We start from the raw sequence: 20,100 nt of genomic DNA, 5'->3' as shown, positions 1-20,100 counted from the left end.
GTGTCACTCGCCGAGAGATCGGTACCGGTCCCCCGATGGCCTACGTACGAATAGAACGACTCGCTTGATATTAGTGCCAATTGTCGTTCGCTTTCAATTCGATCGAGTTCAACTACGATCAGTGGAGCACACTAATCGCTGACCACCGCGTTAGTCGACACCTACACACACAGACACACCTTCGTACACATACAGACGCGTCCGTGGTACACTTAGTATCTCTAGTTGCGTCCGAACGTTGGTAGTTGCTTCTAACGATCTCGGGACCGATGCATCGATTTAGCAAACCCTAGGTTCTTAGACTGCATTCCGCGCGATTTGAAGCTTCTCACTAGTATATCCTTGAGAGAAAGAGGGACACTCGTCGATGCACAGGTAAGAGAGGATCGTGTCGCGAGTAATCGGTGGATGTGCTTCTTCGACAGGTGACGACAGCGACAGCGTCGGGAACGTGCGCGCGGGCAAAGCGACCTTGACAACCCCACCTGCCAAGGACAAGCGGAAGAACTTCTTCAAGAAGCCGGTAAACGATCCCGACGAGTCCACAGTGGCTGCGACTACTTGATCCGTTGTGCACACCTTCGTCTAACGTCGTGCTTGGTTTCTCTTTTGGGGGGAGAAGGGTTACGTTAAATAGCGTAGTACGGGAGCTGGAAGTATGCCGTAAAGTTTCGACCACGTTGCTCGCATTGTCATCGCCAGCGAGGAATCCGTCCGCGTACACCCGCTCGGTAGCGGTGTGTCGCGATAATCGGTCACTGGGCGGTGTCGAGGCACGGGGCTGAGGGATGGGAAGATTTTTCGCGAATTTGGCAGGGATTCCGAGCACGGGATAAAGCTCGCGACGCGGTCGAGGCTTTAGAGTCTAAATTTATCTGTCGGTGCTAGAAAATATCGTGGGGCCACGCGAGGACTAGCAGATTTATTTCTGTGAGTATGCGACTGTATGCGTGCGGCTGTAACCAACTCTTTTGCATCGTGTGTTTGCTGAAAAAATTACCTACCTATGTACATCGAGCACTCGGGCTACTCGTAACTTTCCTCCGTGGACGAGAGAGAGAGAAAGAGTTTACGTAATAATTTCGCGATAGCTTTCGGCGATTGTCACGCCGAAAAGGAGAGCGTTTCGTTTTCTTTCGTTTCGGCGAGAAGTCGATCTCTCTCTTCGAGTCCCGTTGGCCGACTGCTCCGTGGAACAAACGGACAGGATAAATGGCTTCGTTTCTCTTCTTTGTGTATCAGTGTGTCGATGTGAGTAGCGTGTTTCTAGCATCGATCGGTAACCGTACGTGAATCGTGCGTTCTCGAGCGGACCGTTTTCGGGTCCGCGACTACCATTGTACGCGCGTACCGTGGCAAGTTGGAAAGATGTCATCTGACTGGAACCGCGAGTCGTACGTTAACGCAAGAATTTTACGACCGTCCACGTTGTCTTTAAACGTGTTGGAACATTCTTCTCGATTCGAGCGACATCTTTTCGGCTGGTCGTGGTACGATAACGACACGAGAACGGTTCACACGATGTCGGTAGATTAGCTCGTAGCTCGAAGAGATTAGTCCTGGTAGAAAGCGATTGGTAGCGTAAGTCGATCGTAGTTACCAAACACACTGCCTGGCCAAAGCGCCTTTGGAAGCCGAAGAGAGTGCCCGAAGCGATGCGATCGGGAAGGTCTTTGGCCGTGCAGGAGGGTAGGTCGCATGTCTCGAGTCAAACGTGGCCATTAACTGTTTTCAATGTTTTCAATGTTGCATTCCGTGCTCACGAAGTCCGACGTAAGTGAGACTATCCTGGGACTGGTCCTGGCGAACGGGTCTCCGCTAGATAGGTCAGACTGATCCGCCCGTTGCTTTTTCCAGGAGACGACAACACCGTATGACGTCGTACCATCCATGAGGCCTGTCGTCCTGGTGGGTCCTTCGCTGAAGGGTTACCAGGTGACGGATATGATGCAGAAGGCGTTGTTCGATTTCTTGAAGCATCGATTCGCGGGCAGGTGAGCGGGAAACGCACTGGGATTTCGTTCCAGCGAGGTAGCCCGGTGGTCCACAGACGACAATCCTCGTTCTCACGTTTTCAGAATAATCATCACCAGGGTAATGGCAGACATTTCGTTGGCGAAGAGATCTTTGTTGAACAATCCGACGAAACGAGCGATCATGGAACGATCTACCAGCAGGAGCAGCTGCCTGGCGGAGGTACAGGCGGAGATCGAGAGGATTTTCGAGCTCGCCAGAACTCTGCAGGTAATCGATCCATCGTCGATCGTTGTTCCCCGTCTCGGTCGGTGTTCGTCGATTATGACCGATTTGACTTACGCAGTTGGTGGTGCTGGACTGCGACACTATAAACCATCCGTCGCAGCTGGCCAAGACCAGCTTGGCGCCCACGATCGTTTACCTGAAGATCTCGTCACCGAAGGTGCTGCAAAGGTTGATCAAAACGCGGGGCAAGTCGCAGATCAGACACCTGAACGTACAAATGGTGGCGGCCGAGAAACTGGCCCAGTGTCCGCCGGAGATGTTCGACGTGATACTGGACGAGAATCAACTGGAAGAGGCCTGCGAGCACGTCGCCGAGTACCTGGAGGCATACTGGAGGGCCACGCATCCTCCGGTGATCGCCACCGTGGCGCGTCCGATTCCCGCGCCCGATGCGCCCGTGGACGCGCTGACGCCGCGCGTTACATCAGGTATTCCGTTCATTCTGACGCGTAGGTCACGGCCGGACACTTTCATCGAGGATCGCGTAGCTGAATGTTTCGAAGTACAAATATTCTACGTGGGTTTCATTAACGCGGAGAATGGAGTCGCTGATGGAGAACCTACACTGATCGCGAAACCATCACTGTGACGGGGCCACGAGTCGGGCCGAGACGTCTCTCTTCGGTCAGGAGTAGAGTATTTGTATTTGGAAAGAAAATGTCCTTCGGGGTCGTGGTATCGGACGTTCAACGTTGCAAATTGTTGCGTCTCTTGGATTGAAATTCTATCGAGGCAACGGGTCCGCGACGGATGATACCATCGGAGCGGAAACGTCTCGGTGTTAACGCAACGCTCGCGTACGGACGAATCGGCCGAGCGGGATCTCGAGCGGGGAAACGCGCGCGTACCAGATTTTCCAGCGAAACTCGCAACGAGATATCGAGACTCGGTGATCGTGACCCACGGTAGCCATATTTTTTTCTCATTCTCGTCCGCGATTATCGGTCCTTCTCACAGCCTCAATACGATCCTCTCCTCCCAGTCTGGCGCTGGGTCGAGGTTTTTCTAGCTCACTCGAAAACTCTAACGAGCCCCAATTCCGTCAACTAACACTCGACACTTTCTTTCTTGCCCCTTCAGGTGCCCATCATGAGAGTTACTACGGCCACGAGCCAAGAGGTAACCCAACCTTTTCCTCGAGCGCAACATACTACACACGTTCTTTCTAAGCTCACCGTCGCGCAGCCTGTGTTCCGTTACTCGCTTGAACAATCGCAAAATCTTCAGTCAAAACGTACCGAACATTTCGGGATGATCTGCTTCACACGTGACACGTACACCGCGCAAATCGGATCCGTTCGTTTCGGAGTCATTTCTCTCGAGTGTCGGCGACATTCGAAGCTAGTAATGAAACACGCCTGTAGTGCTCCTTGTATCATTAGTTTGCACGTAGTCGTTGCATGGATTCGTGTTAGACGGTAGAGGCATTTACTATTCGGGAAAGACTGCTAGTGGCTATGCAACCTATACACAGCCTGTGAATTATTGCGATACATTCGACGTGCTGCACGTTCTTCCTCGTATGCGCATTGCAAAAACATCGGGCGAGAGTTGTTCGATAAGGACGAGGTCTGTTTCTAAACGATTCTTTTTTCTTTTCTTTTTTTTTAACAGCAAACTTGGTGTTAGCAGTAGAGATCAACTTCCCCGTAACTCGTTTCTATTTTCGTTGAATTTTTCCAGCCCGAGTTTTTTGCGAATTTCGGAGATCCAACGACGGTGGTCCGGACGATACAACGTCTCGAATCGGTGCTAACCAAGCGAGGCCACGCGAGAGATCTCTGGAGTTGTTTCACTTTCGCCTAAACGCGACAATGACGTACACGTTGCGCGTAGTATTTACGGACTTCTTTGCGACGAAGAGGCTCGTTGCGCGGTTCCACCGACAACGTGTATTTAGGGGCTGAAAAGATGACTCTTGGACCAAGGTATACACAGTACCGTACGTAACAGGAATATGGACAGTGTCGCGGAATTTTTTCTCGCTCGCGAGTCTTCGAAGATCGACCAAAGTATCGTACGATTCGCAATTCTTTCCAGAAGTCAACTTTTCAGCTCGCTCAGTACCTACTCTGCGCGCGTTACTTGATGGCACGCGAGAGGAATGCGGATGTAATTGTAGATTAACTTACCGTTTCTAGGTATTGTAGCTACAGGGTTGTCGATAAGTTTCGTCGTTCGATGAAACTTATCGAACGGTACAGCACCGTTGAGCACGAGAAAACCTATTATTCGTTGGTCCAAATGTAACGTATCGGTTAAAAATTTCTTTACACCGTGTACAACTTATTAGAAAATTAATACGTAACGAAATCGACTTACCAACGAGCAACCTATTATTTGTAGTAATTAACGTACTATTTACCGGAGAGGTCACGTACCAACTAAAGCGAGTGACGAAGGAAGAGAACGAGCGAGAAGTGAACAATGGCGAGAAAAGAAGAACGAGGGCCGCTCGTGTGTCGTTTCGTGTGTCATCGAGCGAACACACAGTAGATAGGTACAGTGTGTGGGAAAGTAGGCACACGAGTGGTCCACAGACTGGACATCGCGGTGCCAAACGCGAAAAGTAATATTTTTCCAAGTTCGTTTCGCGATTATCGAACAACTCTCGTGAATGATTGTTCTCCGTTGTAAATACTGCACCCCCGTCTCGCCACTATTCGGATCGTCCCGAAAGGAAATAGTTCGCGTTCCCCGCGAGCTGGTAGATTGTATACTAGCAGTCTTCGAGTCATCGGCGAAACACGAGCGACAAGAAACCGAACGAACCGGGGGATCGAACGCTCGTGATGGACTCGCGCAAGAAGCCTTTTTACATTGAATTTCTTTTCAGCGACAATGTACGGAACGGGAAACTCGCATCAACCGCAGCGAGACAATGGCGCGCTTGCTCTCGTTAGTTTCAAAACATCTTTCATCTTGTTTTCTTTGTTCATTTCCCCCCCTATTGTTTTTTCTCTTCTTTTTATTTTTTCCGCGCTCTCCCCCCGTAAGCAAACGAAAACCGAACCACCTTGTTCTACACACTCTCTCTCTGTCTACGTTTCACCTCATTTCTCAATTACCGTCCGTTACACTTCATCCGCAGCTTACCCACGTGCACGCTGCGCTCTCTACTACCCTGACACGAGTGGATTTGCCCGACTAGCTGTGACCGATTCTTAATTCACCGAAAGTCGTTGTTGCAGAGTATATTATCGATCTCGGATGATCGCCGTGGACGAAGAGTTACCTGGAGGAAATCCCGTCCCCTTGACGATTATTGTGCATTAAATTCGTAAACGCGTTGACGATCGACCGGTAGGGTGAAATACTCGCGGATTGAATCTGAATCGAAAGATCCGCGTAGCGTTGATTCGTTTCATTTGGGATGTTCCGCGATCGTTCCTTCTTTCGAGGAGTATCGAACGTTTTGCTCTCCACGTTGGTCCAAATGTAACGTATCGGTTAAACATTTCTTTACACCGTGTACAACTTATTAGAGAATTAATACGTAACGAAATCGACTTACCAACGGTGAAACTTTTATCGAGTAAGAAATTACGGGTGAACGACTATCGCGTCGTTTGTAAGATCGGTACGATTTTTCGCAAAGACGGAATCGTTTTGCTCGCGTTGTTATCAGCTGAGCCGTCGAACTCGTTAAATCCACACGTGTTCCCGTGCTACGCAGGACTAACTTCACAGCTGTTGCGCGCGCGCGCGCGTGAAGAAAAACAAGCGCCCCCTAAACGGGGACGGTGCGTTTATACATCCATCCAAAGACACCCCGTCCCATTGTCTTCCATTCCATTCGTTCGCGGTACGTTCCATTCGTTCGCGAGTGTAACGAGAACACGACTAGGTATCCTCAACGAGAAAGTATCGGGCAGAAACGAAACGGGAACGAAACGTGACGAAATGTCAGGTCCACGTACGATTGGCAACGAGCTCTGACTCCGATGTTCTCTTTGTTTACGTGTAAAAGCCGTGGAGGCGGTGGCTGCCACGGGAGTCATCCGAAAACAGGGCCAATTCACCTATGGTCGGGGTGACGAGGGCAAGCCCAAAGAGTCGAGTTAAGAAAGCTCGCGCACGACGACGGTCGGCCTAGAACGACCGACCTCTTCCACTTCCTCCTCATCGCGGATGAGATTTTACGGCGTAGACCGGGTGAATTGTACAGTCGTCCTCCCCCGAATCTCTTATTACGGGGATTGCGATTGAGAGAATTAGAGACTGTGTAATAGGGAAACCTCCTTTATGAGAGCGCGTAGTAAGTACAGACGGGTTTGGTGCATGGGCCCGGTGAACGGGACCTACCTGTTTCTCTTGCCCAAAGAGAAGGATTTATATGTTTCTGGTTAATTTTTTTGCCCCCCCTTCGCCCAAACCTCGTCCACCACCACCATTACCACCAACTCCACGAAACACCTTAAAAGCTTCCATCTACTTCTTTCACGTGTCAACGCCAACCATCGGGTGATCTTTCTGTTTCGTTGAAACCTTGTTTCTCATTACAACCCCCTAATTTTTCTTTCACAATTTTTACAGTTTTTTTCTTTTTTGTTTTGTTTTCTGTCTCGCTAGCCCTTCACCAACCCCTCTCACATAGAATAGGTTGATAGAGTAGCTTAACGTGTTAGAGATTAACGACGTGTGGTCGCGTGAGTCGAGAGGACAGAAGTTTCGGATCGAACCAGATAGATCCCGTGCCTTTGAACAGGTTCGTCTAGTCATTACAGATTTTCGAAATCCTTCTTTTGGGACATTGGCTTGTTTTTTTGTGCCCCTTAACCGCGAGTCCCGTTTCGCGACATTTTTATGTATATATTATATATATTATATATATATATATATATATTACATATATTATATATATTGTGTATATTATATATATTATATATATATATTACATATATTATATATATTGTGTATATTATATATATTATATATATGTATGTTATATGTATATGTATATATTTTTTGTTTCTTTCTCTCTTTCTTCGCGAGAAGCAAGTTCACCGAGGAAGATTTCTGGCGGGTTTTCATTCACTCTTCTACTTCTCGATTTCTGCGCTCCTGCGCAATGGTAGCTCGAACGTCGGAGTCTTTGCAAACGTGTCTCTGTTACTTTCTTAATTTTTTTTGTTGTTTTTGCATAGCTAGCTTGCATGCACTGTGAGTAGTGTGAGGTGTTTTCAGTGTTTCTAGATGTGACACGTAGGTGGATTGATCTCATCCTTACCGTTTAGCAGTGACAATTAACTGTAATCAGAGTAACATTCTTTCTTATAATATAGTTTTGAGTGACACCAGCGAGATTCGGTGGTTCCCAGGTTCAACGTTGTAAGATTTTATTCGGATCGCATGAATTCCATTTGAAAAGTCACGTATATACGAAGTCAAAGGGTACATTTACTTCGTCGAGCCTGAGAGACTAAAATTCGAAAGGAACTTGGTTACTGTTCAATTGAAAAATAATTCAGACATCGATTGTCGTTTTTCAAATTGAGTTCGACATCAGCGTGACATCTTTCCACGCTGTCTGTCGACTGACGATCGAAACTTGAATCTAAAAAAAAAAAGATGGCAGGTCGTGAGCACCAATTTAACACCAACTTGCTAAATCGGAACAAATCGAAACAGAGAAGCAACATTGCGTAGCCTAAAAATGCAATTGGATTAACGACAGGTCGTATACACTAGGTTGTTCGATAAGTTTCGTCGTTTTTCCATTGTAAAAAAGATACTACGACGCTTCAACTATGAACAACTGTAAATACACAAACTAGTCGACGAATCTACACGAAACTTCGCACGTATTCATCGAACAGTAGTATTCATCTTTGAAAAAATAAAACGACGAATCTGATAGCTCCGTTTCTTATCGAACGACAAAACTTATCGAGCGACCTATTACATCCACGAGCCACCAAATAATTTTATTCCGATCGTAGCAGTTCGGAGTGTAGAACAGACTGACCGGAAACGAGTCGAAACGTAACTCCGATATACGAAGCAACGAAACCCTTTCGAATTTTACACGACTCGAACCGTGCCTAGATTTCTGTAACCAGAACCCCGTATTCGTGGCTTCGAAGTCTCGAGAGTATCGTAACGTTACGGAAATTCAGGCCCGAAAATCGTGCGAAATTAATTACGAAATTACAATCTCGTTTTCCATGAACTCTAGGATCGGGCTCGTACAGCGGCGGACACGTGAGCGAGGGAACAAGAAGATCGAGACTCGAGAGGATGGATCGTGATCGGGGCGATCGCGGTGAACACGACTACGGCACCGAGGAGGAATCGTACGTTGGTGGCGTCGATTATGGCAGCGCATCGAGGCGTCGCCAGCAGCAAGACCCGCGTGCATTGAACGCCATTTAGGAGCTGGGGCCCCGGGGCCTGTCGCTACAGCGCTGTCCCCACCTGCGCACCACTGCTCTTTAGTGGGGTCGCCTTCTGGTACGCTACTGAACGTACGAAGTGCTTATGCTACCTTAGCGAGATGTCGCTCTGGTTTGTTAGTGGGGTTTCTTTCCTGTCGCTACCCGTAACAAGGTTGAACGAATCGGATTACGTTACCCCTGCGCGAGCTGTTACGCTAGATATCGCATACAGGGTAGCGAGTACGTTACCTTGCGCCACCGTAGATCCATAACATTTATCATTTTCACCTTTTCGTCGTCGGTAGCGAATTAGCTGCCGCGCGTTACCGAAGGTTACGGAGAATTTTCTTTACTTTTCTTTTGTAGCGATCACGCTACCGAAAATCGGGCGAACTTTCGTTGTTTCCCTTATCGTTACGCTACCGAAGGTTTCAAAGAATTTTGTTTCATTTTCTTCTTAGATTTAAGTAGCGAACACGCTACCAATAATTGGGCAAAATTTTCATTCTATTCCTTCCTTCGTCGGTAGCGAACACGCTACCGTACGCTACCGAAGGTTCGAAATGATTTTGTTTCCTTTTCTGTTTATGTTCGGTAGCGAATACATAACAATTCGGTAGTATAATACTTGGATTCGTTTCCTTTCGATGTCGGTAGCGAACACGCCACCGTACGCTACCGAAGGTTCGAAATGCTTTTGTTTCCTTTTCTGTTTATGTTCGGTAGCGAATACATTACTGACAATTCGGTAGTACAATACTTGGATTCGTTTGCTTTCGATGTCGGTAGCGAACACGCCACCGTACGCTACCGAATGTTCGAAATGATTTTGTTTCCTTTTCTGTTTATGTTCGGTAGCGAATACATTACTGACAATTCGGTAGTACAATACTTGGATTCGTTTGGTTTCGATGTCGGTAGCGAACACGCTACCGTACGCTACCGAAAGTGCCACGGAACTTTGTTTCATTTTTCTTTTCGTCGCAGATGTTGGGTTGTGCGCAGTCGTTCTCGTAAACTGTGCTGCATTTTACGCCAGTGATTTCGATAGTCGTTGAAAGCGTGCACGCTACTTTGTTCGATGTAATGTTTCCGATAGTAGTCTCGTAGTTGGGATAGTTCTTTTGTTGTTCAAAGTATACGGAAGGTCTTTAAGTAGGATTCGTACGAATCGAATTTGTTCATTTTTGTGCGAGATATTTGTGGAAAAATGTGAAACGCAAAACCAACCCTTTTCGTTGTACTCGGGTCCGCGTTCGAATTGTCGATGATCGCGGGCGACCCGATAGTGACAAGATTTTCGCATTTTTCTTCTCGCAAATCTCATCATTTATTTGTACATTGTTGAATCGGTAGTAACAGAGATGAATGATAACTGTAACATAATTGCGCCATGCTCGCGCGTGCACGCTACGTACGATACCCTTCGAACGTTCTTCGGTACGTATTTCTTTTCCGACGACGTGTACGAGCTTTGGAAAAAGTAAAGCGTAGCGAATTAGCGTTTTCCTTTAAGTAGCGTCGTTGTTTTTCCAAAACGACAACGAATCATCTCATCGCGTAACAATTCGTAGATCGCCGTCATCGTATCGTTTCGATTAGATCAGCTCGTTCGGTGCGATCGTTTCGAGTAGGTACTCGTTAGTTACGTAGTGTCCTCGCCTAGCGAGATCGTTGTGACTCAGTAATGGCTTCCTGTCCGATTTATTTACAGAGTTTAGAGTATCGAATTTGTTGTAAGCAGAGGAACGAGTAGCCACCCGAGACTTTGACCAGAATTTTTTCCAACAGGAATTCCGCAAACGATGGGCGGGTTGAAACAGTCGTTGAATGTCCTTGCGAACGCGGTACGCACAGGATAAACCCCCATTCGCGGAACCAGCTGAACGAGATGAGTAGTCACGAGATTATCACGTGAGAACAAATATAAGAAACACACTTTCGAAGGAGAGAGAGTGAATGAGGGAGAATGTGAGAGAAAAAGAGCCCTGGGGCCTTAATTTTTGCGCTGACTCCTCCCGGGCCCCCAATACCCACCCCCACGAGAAGCGTAAGAACTCCGCATGTCCACTCTGGCGAGAAAAAACTCGTAAATCGGCGTATCTGTCCCGAGGATATCCTTTTCTCGAAATCGGGACGGACGATCGTTCAACGACGACGAGAGAAACAAAAAGAAAACAAAAAAAAAACAGAAAAAAAAAAGAACAAAACGAATCGAGAGTAATTAATGAGAAATAATAATAATAATAATAACAAAACTTTGACTCGAACTCGCGTAGAATTCTTTTAATTCGGCCGAGAGAACAGCGATAGTTTTTTGCTTCGACTTAGAGACAGACAAACGGGCAGACAGAGAGAGAGAGAGAGAGAGAGAGAGAGAGAGAGAGAGAGAGAGAGAGAGAGAGAAGAGTCACCTCTAGTCGATACCTTAGAATCGATCGCATGATAAATTTTTAGAGAAATTTCGTAGAGAAATCGCGACGCTACGTCGCGGTTGTTATTTACGCGACTCGTCGATTTGTCGCGAACAAACGCGAGAAATAAAGAGGAACGAGAAATATGAATAGAAAACAATGAAACGTGCGTGGCGATGGGTTGGGATCAGAATTTAATTAATAATATCGCGGATGAATATTTGAAAGTTTTTCGATCGCGGGCGAAGCGCGATGACGATCACCGCGCGAGCCCGACGCGTTTATACATTTTATTAGAGTCTATTCGAGGAAACTGACATACGCGTACATACATACACACGCACACTCACCGAACGGCCATGCGAACGAACACACGCGCGCACACATATACACTTACACACATACACGTACATAGACACGATAACACGTTGAACACTTTGTGTATATAGTATACATACATAATAATAATAATAATAATAATTATAATTATAATTATAATAATAATAATGATATATATACAGATACGTATACACATGTATATACATATATAAATACGTACGTATATACATATATATACGTATATGTATACATATTGTATACGTACATACGTAACGCAGTGACACTTCCATCTCTATCGCTCGACGAAACTAAATTCCGATCGAGGTAAAAAGACAAATGAAGAAAAAAAAAAAATGAACAAAAAGATACTACCATAGATGATGGATCGATAGGTACTGTGTAAATATTGTAAGAAGCCTTTTCAAACGAGTCCTTTTCGTTTCGATCGTCGCGAGTGCAGCGTTGCCAGCTGCAGCGAAAAATATCGCGTTTAATCCACTAAGGGTATTTCTAAGAGCGATGTCTCCTCTTGTTTTTACATTGAACACATCGCGTCCTCGATCGACGTGGACGCTTCTAATGCACCACAAAACATGCCGCGATCATGGAATATTTATTAAATTGATACGGAAATACGCGTAGCCACGCCAATTGCACGGACAGGGTTGCCACCTTTCCGATTTTCCGATCGTAAGGCTCCCTTTTTGATTCTACTCCTCTCGATCCTTTAAGCGGGTTCAGGGTTGCCATCTTTGCGATCTTCCGATCGAAGGCTCCCTTTTTGGTTCTACGTTCTTCTCTCTTCGATCCTTCAAGCGGGTCCAGGGTTGCCACCTTTCCGATTTTCCGATCGTAAGGCCCCCTTTTTGATTCTACGTTCTTCTCTCTTCGATCCTTCAAGCGGGTCCAGGGTTGCCATCTTTGCGATCTTCCGATCGAAGGCTCCCTTTTTGGTTCAACGTTCTTCTCTCTTCGATCCTTCAAGCGGGTCCAGGGTGGCCACCTTTGCGATCTTTCGATCGAAGCCTTCGTTTCTGGTTTTTCATTCTCGTCTCGTTGGGTTCACGAACGAGATCAAAATTACCAATTTTGCAATGTAACGATCGAAGGCTCCGTTTTGATTCTTTCCGTTTTCATTACGTAGCGTTCTTATCGTTGAAATCACCCGAGCGTTAATATCGTATCGACGATTTTGTCCCGCGAAAACTAACCTCACTTTCGCAAAGTATTCCTTCACGAATGACGATATCTTGGACCGTTTGCGTCAAAAATTGGCAAAAACGCGGGCATTCGTTGGTAAATCGCTCGGTGATAAGAACGAATTACAAAACTGAGCTAACGCTTACCGATTTTTTGCGTTTCGGAGGAAATATAAATAAAACTTAGCTTCTTTCCATCGATGTTTCTTTAAATTCCGTTTGAAAATAGTCATTCGGACCACCGATCGTGGCGTTTTGCCAATTAATTTGTTCTCGTATAATTACGCTTCGACCCTTCCGTAATATTCCCTAAAATTATTTCTTTTATTTCAAACAGCGTCTTGAAAATTTACTTATTGTACGCTGCAAGATTATTACACACGGATTATCGATAATAACTTCCCCAAAGTTCTCGCGATGTTCCCTGCGAGTATTTTGTTCGATTTCAGAAATCGAGACTCTTCGTCTCGAAAATTTACTAATTGCGCTACATACGCGTTGCAAATTTTTTACGCGAGAATAACACAAAATACGTTAACGAGCTCGCGTTCGAGAGACTCGTGAACGTCGATGTATCATTCTCCCCCGAATCAACGGAAATTTGTTTTCAGAAGTGGAAAATTTCGAACAAATATCGATTTTGTCGTCGTTTTCAAACGTTTTGAAAATTCGGCCGATATCGCGGTTCTCGAAAAGCGAAGAGGCGGCAACGCTGTCGCGCGAAATCCATTCGTGGCGACCGATAACACACGCGGATTGTATTCCGATCGCTCGCGTGTATTGATTTTTAGGAACGCAAGCACGCACGCATCGTCGTTGTTTCTTAAGTAGAACGAATTAATCACGGGGCACGACCGTTCGTCGCGACCGTAGGGTTGGCTTGCTGCGCGAAGTCGACGTAGTTGAAAGAAAGGAAACGAGAGTCTCGAAGAGAGAGAGAAAGGTTGAAAGAATCAGAGATCGAGAGAAACGGAGAGAAAAGAAGAAGAAAAAAACAAACAAAGAAAAGCGAGAAGGTATGCAAAAAACGGATCTCGATGAATTTAGATGCCAACGCGGTCGCTTACGTCGCTTCGTTAGAGTAGCGCGTAAACCTACGAACGAAGGTTTTCCATTCCTAGCGATTGCGTTCGGAGCGGACACGCTGCTTTCTCGTTGCGGAAAACGCGCGCGCGGCGTAAATTTTTCTATAGTTTACGAAATCGTTCGAGAATCCTTCCGACCGATCTGCTACTATTTTTGGCCCCCAACTCCCTCCCGAAAATCGATCGGCGATGTTCGATTTCTACTCGAATTTCGAGGCGCGAATCGGCACCGGATCGTTCTGACGATCGCTGAAAGGCAGCGCGATTGTTTTTTTTTTTTCATTTCCGTGTCAGCGTATTCGCGACCGATTCTCCCCGAGAATAACAGATCGAAGACGAAGTTTCGCAACTCGTGCGTGCGATCGGTTCGCGATGGCGAACCGTTCGCGAAGAACGCCGATGATTATTTACTCGCCTTGAACGATCGCCTGTAGGTATATCGAATTACTCCGCGAGGACACGTCGCGGAATTTTCGCCACACGTGGACGAGAATTTTCTTTTCGGACGAAATCGTTCTCCCGAACGATTTTCGAGCGCGTATCTTTCGGGAGAGATTTTTGTAAAATAAGAAAACGAGTGAAAAATGAAAAAAAAAGGAAAAGAAACGCGTGAAAAGACGTCCCCGCGTTAACGATCCCGCGTAGGATCGTTTCGTTCCGGCGATCTTCGAAAGGTTCGCGCGGAGGATTGATATCGGCGATCGATCCAACGATTTTATTCTTCGAATGAAATCTCGAAAGATTTGATTCTTCGGCCGGTCGCCGATTCGTCGAGAGATTCCTTGCGCGGCTAACGTTTGTAAATAGTAGGTAAAACATTACTTGCAAACACACGGTCACCGGTAAAGTCCACTCGATGATACTCACGCTTCCATCTTCTCCCGTACGAGCGAGTTTTCGAGCTTTCGATGGTGTTCTCGGCGTACGTTCGTCACGCCGTTGAAGAAGCTTTCGAAGTTTCTCAGCGTTTGTACGTTACACGGTCGAGAAGTATCGAACGACGAGCCGATCGCGAGGCGGTGCGATCGTTTCTCGATCGTCGTATCGCGGGAGCGACAACCGCGAGTCGCGGTTCGTAGTCGAAAAATAATTTTAACGAGTAGCGGGGAAAATCGTACGAAAACTTTGTCACTTGGACGGATACGACACGTTCGAAGCGATCGACGGGAGTGGAGTATACGCGTGTATCTCGGTTGATCCAGCGACGGACATTTTTTACGATACTTTTGTAAGAGTTACTCGCGACGCGATAAACGTCGAGAGTACACTAGACGTTTCCACGAAACGAATTCTCGGCTCGAGATATTCCGCGGGGAACGATCCCGTACGAAGCTGACAAACGGACGAGGACTCGTCGGCTTTGCGCACATTCAGTTCTTAGACATTTTAGCGACCTCCGGTCCGTTCTTTCTTTCGGTTTGTCGAGTAACGTTCGATCCCGTAACGTCCAGTAACGCGTTGAATCGAACACGAATGCATTCGATGGAAGAGGAATACGATCGTAGCTCGAATCGAGAGCGGAATTTCCGAACGCGCGAAGAACGGTTCGATCGCTCGAGCAACTCGAGACGACGTCGATATTTTTCGGGTAATGATAAGAGGGTGCGTTCGAAAAGTTCACAACCTTGCGGTGAAACGAATTGTTCCTTGCGTTTTCGTTCTTTGACGTAAACCCGCTTGTGATCGACGCAGCCGGACGTCGATAAATTTAATTTCGAACCATGGATATTTGAAACGAGACGTCGTCGTTTGAAAATTGATTCGTCGTTCGATCATAGACGATTACTTCTCACGAATCGTGTTACAGTTATTTATTTTTAGTTATATGCTAACAAGCCACTATGGAAATCCACTGGACACACTGTACTATCGTGGATTTAATGTACAAAATATCGACAAAGTATAATTCATATTACGTATAATTTCTCCTTCTTTGCAAATTGTTGCGATTTTGACGAGACGAAGAGATTTCTAATTTAGCAAAATGCGCTGCGTAATTGTATCTTATAAATAAGATACTGCGAACTTCTCGAACCACCGGTGGTAAGCGAGACCGAAGGTACCCACGCACGATCGATCTCAACCAAACGACAATATTGCCTGAATAATATTAAGAAGCGATGGTTCGCGCTGTTCAATATTATTTCCACAATATTTACAATTTTTCTCCCCGCGCGGTATACAATTATATCGTTGGTACACAGGATCTATTCCATTTTCAAGCATTTCCGCTAATTTACCAGAAAAATATTTCCAATAAATCATTAGTCGGATTTCGATCGACTGGACACTTGTACGTTAAAAATATCCGAAAACTATTTTTTCTTTTCTCGATTTTCTTCAAGGTCCTTTTTAAAAAACGAAAAACGCATTTTGGGTAGATTAACGGAAACACGGGAAAAGTGGGGATCGAACTCAAAGGATACACCCTGTATAATGCAATACTGCACTTACGGGTTTCAATATATCGTCGGTGCTTCGATACCGTCGAACGCTTTTCGATCGTCTCGTTGCATCCGCAATATCGTTCCTAGATATTATTTCCAATAGCTATCCGTGCACCGGTATTCCATCCGCGAGGGAAACAAATTTCGTATCCAAAACCCAGACGACGAGATACGGAAGAATTGATATCGTTTCGCGTGCCGTAAACATTCTCCGTGAACGGGCCACGAAACGATTACGTTTCTATGGTAAATCGAGGGTACACGAGGGAAGAAAATGACGCGAAAATCAACGATTAAAATACCTTTGAAGTTCATATCGAAGGAAACCAACGACGCTAAAAACGACGTGCTTTCCTCGCGAATAGGCTACCGGTGGCTATTGTATCGACAGGGTTTCGATACCGTCGAACGTTCCTCGATAGTATCGAAACATCCACGATATCGTTCCTAGACGATATTATTACTTCCACTTGTTCGATACGCACGAGTGGGTACCTGAAACAACCGAAAAAAGAAAAAAAAAAAGAAGAAAAAAGTGCAAACGCTGTCGAATCAGCGCTCGCGCGGAGGCGTCGCGGAAACGATCGAAAGTCGTTTGGGGAACACGATCGAATTGTCGTCCGAGAGATCGAAACGTACGAATCCACGAGGCGCGAAGTGGAGAGAAAAATACGAACGAGAGATTCGAAAACCGGGAGCGAGGGTGAACCTTTAAGGGCGTTCGAATCCGAGCGCGTGTTGTTAATTGTACAGGGGGCGCGAATATTTAGCTCGTCGATCGCGCGGCGGTCGATTCGTCGGCTCGGGCGTCGCGACGCACTGGTCCCGCGAGATCGATCCGACGCACTCTCCTTTTGAACGCAAACCCTCCCCCTCGTATGGTTGGAAGGTCCAAAAACGAGAACGAAGCATCGACGAACGTTGAACGGGGATCGTTCGTTGGAGAAATGAAACGACGTTTGGGGGTTGGTGAGACAGGGGATGGGATAGGGGGTTGGGGGGGGGTGTTGCGAGAGAAGAGCAACGTCGTTCGTCGATGCGGATCGTCTTGGTACGCTTAGAGAATATCGCGAAACGCCTGTCCTTGTACCGAGCCTTAAGGCTTTCGCAATAATATTGTTGGCCGCGGTGTAATGTGGTTTCGAAAGTATATGTGTAATAGGGAAAAGAGCGAGTGAGAGAGAAATAGTGAGAAAGAGAGACAGAGAGTGAGAGAGAGAGAATCGCCATCGTTCGGTTTGACTCGATGATCGTGACTTCGTCTCGTTCCATGGACGACATTCGGCTTGTATCCGTTTCGTTGCTTTTCTTCGATTCGATGGTTAACTGGACGGAACGTGCGCGAGTAAATCGTCGAAAGAAGAAAGAAAGAGACGAAATGTTACGTTTGGAAGGTTTCGAGGTTCGGAGCGTATCGTTGGAGAAGCACGATTGCTCGCGACGAGTGCGTTAGGAAAATTGTCTCGTGTTTTCTCGGGAGTTGTCTCTCGAGTTGTCTCTCGACTTTCGAAAATCGGTGTTCGTCGCTTGGTTGTCCCGATGGAACGATCGTCGATTCGAATCAACCGGTGTTGCTCGCCGAGGACGACCACCCGTCGCTCGACGGGGCTCGAGCGAGATCGCGTTCGAATTTACGCGGGCTCGTTGGTCGCGCGATGCGCGCGCAACTCGTTTCGTTGGAACGCGGGCGCTCCGTCCTCGGTAAGTTTTCTTTTGCGGCTGGTTCGTTGGATCAAAGCTTTTCTCCCCCCGTGTATATTGTCCGTTGTATTTCCTCGCGCGATCGATCTCGGTCGCGGACTTGACGGCGAAATGAATGGCGAAACGAAGATCGGAGAGAAGAGATCGAAAGAAGAGGAAGAGAAGGGGCAGAATTCACCGCGATCGAGGGATCGGGCCGATCCGTTCGTTTTCCTCGAGCGAATTTTATTTCGTTGTTGTCGCGCTTGAGGAGGATCGATGGAGCGTGTACGAATCGAGCGAGAGACAGAGAGCACGAGAGAATGCGAGAGAGTGTGTTGCTGTTCGACGATTAAAATGTCACGTGAAAGTTTTCGCGTAGGTCGCGCATCGCTATTATTCGAATTAACGGTTTATCTAATTGTAAAGAGCGCCACGGATGAGAGGTATGGAGAGAGAGAGAGAGAGAGAGAGAGGAAACAGATTGCGAGTGTGCATGTACGAGACAGAAACTGAGCGAAAGAGTGTGCATGGGAGCAGATGCGAGCGCGAACAAGGGAGAAACACGGAACAAGAGATCGCGATTCGCGGTTCGGTGTGCGCGAGCTGCGGTTATTCGGAGACGGAATTGAGGCGATTTAATTAACGAGATGTTGTAAATTGTTCTATAGCAAAAATGAAAAGTGCTACGGCCGCGGTAGCGCGCTCCTCGGGAGTTCACCGACCGGAACGACGACGGATTGTTCGTTTTCCGAGCGTTTTTTCATTTCGTTGTGAACGACTCTCGACGAGCGCGATGCTCCGATCGTTTCGATGTTGATATGTCAATGCTGTGATGTTATCCTTTGAAACTTAAAAAAAAAAAAAATGAAAAAGTATATTTCCCCACCCTCCTCCAACCACCCGCCCACTCCCACCCAACCAACCCCCTGGACTCGAACCACCATTTCCCTTTTTCCTGGAATAAAGACAAATTGTCCCGCGAGACACGAACCCTTTCTCCTTGGAAAATGAATATTTCTATTACTGTAACACTCCGCATAGCCCTTAAAAAATAGCTAGATTCTAATCGTATTTAATGTAAAGTTTATTATTGTTACATCTCAGTGATTCTCTCCTCTATCAGTGATTTCACGGAGAGAACAACGTGCCGTTGAGATGTTCGCGCGTGAACGCTGGAACAGAGAGACAGAGAGGGGTGAGAGAGAGAGAGAGAGAGAGAGAGAGAGAGAGAGAGAGAAAGAGGGACGCGATTTAATCGGTGTTCCGAAAGTATGAGCGATCGATGATCAACCAACCGCGTTTACCGTTCGTTTCTCTCCGATACGTCACTGGTACCCAAAATTCCTACATTTGTCGCATTTGTAAATAAAATTTTTATCATCACACGACGCACCCGTTGTTGCTTCAATCCCGCGGAATGGCCGAGGGATGTATCCACCGCTGTTCCGTTTCTTTGATTTTTCGCTCGTCTTTCCACGACGCGATTCCAAAGTTGTTTATTCACTATCTGCGCTGAGTGAATACGCATTGTAGAAATTAAGGCTCGACCAATTTGGGCCATCGTTTTGTAACTTTTTGATAAGATACTCGAGACTGTTACGATCCAATACAATCGGAGGTTTGTTTCTTCTTTGTTCGAATAATACATTTATTATGAATCCATAAAAGTTAGTATTTGTTTACAGTAAATATTTTCTGTATCCACGTCTTTCGATCGGCGATGGAAAAAATCGATCGTACTTATCGTTGCTTCTCGATTTTTTTGTTTTTTTTTTACGGGTTCTCTTCGGATAGAAATATAAAGTGTGTTCGTTCTTATAAATTTGTAGTCGCGTGAGAAAATGTTGCATTCTTCCAAACACGCGGTTAACAATCTTCGTACGACCACGAATTTGTGGAAAAAATGATCCCGTTGAGTATTCTTTTCATCGAGGCAATGTACGATCATTTACTTTACGTCTGTATCCAGAGAACACTTGGAGAAAAGAGATCGAAACATCGCGATAAATATAACTATTCGTTTCTATTCTTATTACCGTTTGAAAACTTTACAAATACAACATTTATAAAACTACAATAGCAAATTTATACACGAACCTTGGCAAAAGCGAAAATAAAAAATTTCTTTAAATCATTGTGCAAATAAACAGCCGCTCCAATTATACTTCGCTCCGTTGATTCTCAATCACGATGACTAATACTATTTCACAATATTTTTCGTTCGTTGAATCGATCCGCCTTTTGTCGAGGGATGCGACGATCAAAGGGTGAAAACAAAAAATCGAGCGAATACG

The 20,100-nt window shown here is 46.2% G+C and overlaps 1 protein-coding gene across 8 annotated transcripts in view; it reads left to right on the top strand.

Annotated features, from left to right (window-relative positions):
• Ca-beta (Calcium channel protein beta subunit) overlaps positions 1-10,895 on the top strand; it is a 151,881-nt gene extending 140,986 nt beyond the window's left edge. For 5 of the 8 annotated variants that reach the window (XM_076312523.1, XM_076312526.1, XM_076312529.1 and 2 more), the window contains 6 exons: positions 426-523; positions 1,858-1,994; positions 2,079-2,244; positions 2,321-2,690; positions 3,343-3,381; positions 8,441-8,707. In XM_076312523.1, coding sequence (XP_076168638.1) covers positions 426-523; positions 1,858-1,994; positions 2,079-2,244; positions 2,321-2,690; positions 3,343-3,381; positions 8,441-8,637 — 1,007 coding nt within the window. In that variant the 3' untranslated portion in view covers positions 8,638-8,707. Of the gene's footprint in view, positions 1-425; positions 524-1,857; positions 1,995-2,078; positions 2,245-2,320; positions 2,691-3,342; positions 3,382-6,232; positions 6,502-8,440; positions 8,716-10,430 lie in introns of those variants that run through there. The other 3 variants (XM_076312522.1, XM_076312524.1, XM_076312525.1) reach the window with 3 other exon arrangements.
• Positions 10,896-20,100: the final 9,205 nt, after the last annotated feature.

This window comes from Ptiloglossa arizonensis, chromosome 5 (genome assembly GCF_051014685.1).
Source record: "Ptiloglossa arizonensis isolate GNS036 chromosome 5, iyPtiAriz1_principal, whole genome shotgun sequence".
NCBI lineage: Eukaryota > Metazoa > Arthropoda > Insecta > Hymenoptera > Colletidae > Ptiloglossa > Ptiloglossa arizonensis.
Note: the sequence above shows the minus strand (reverse complement) of the source record. Positions and strands in the feature narration are given on the sequence as shown.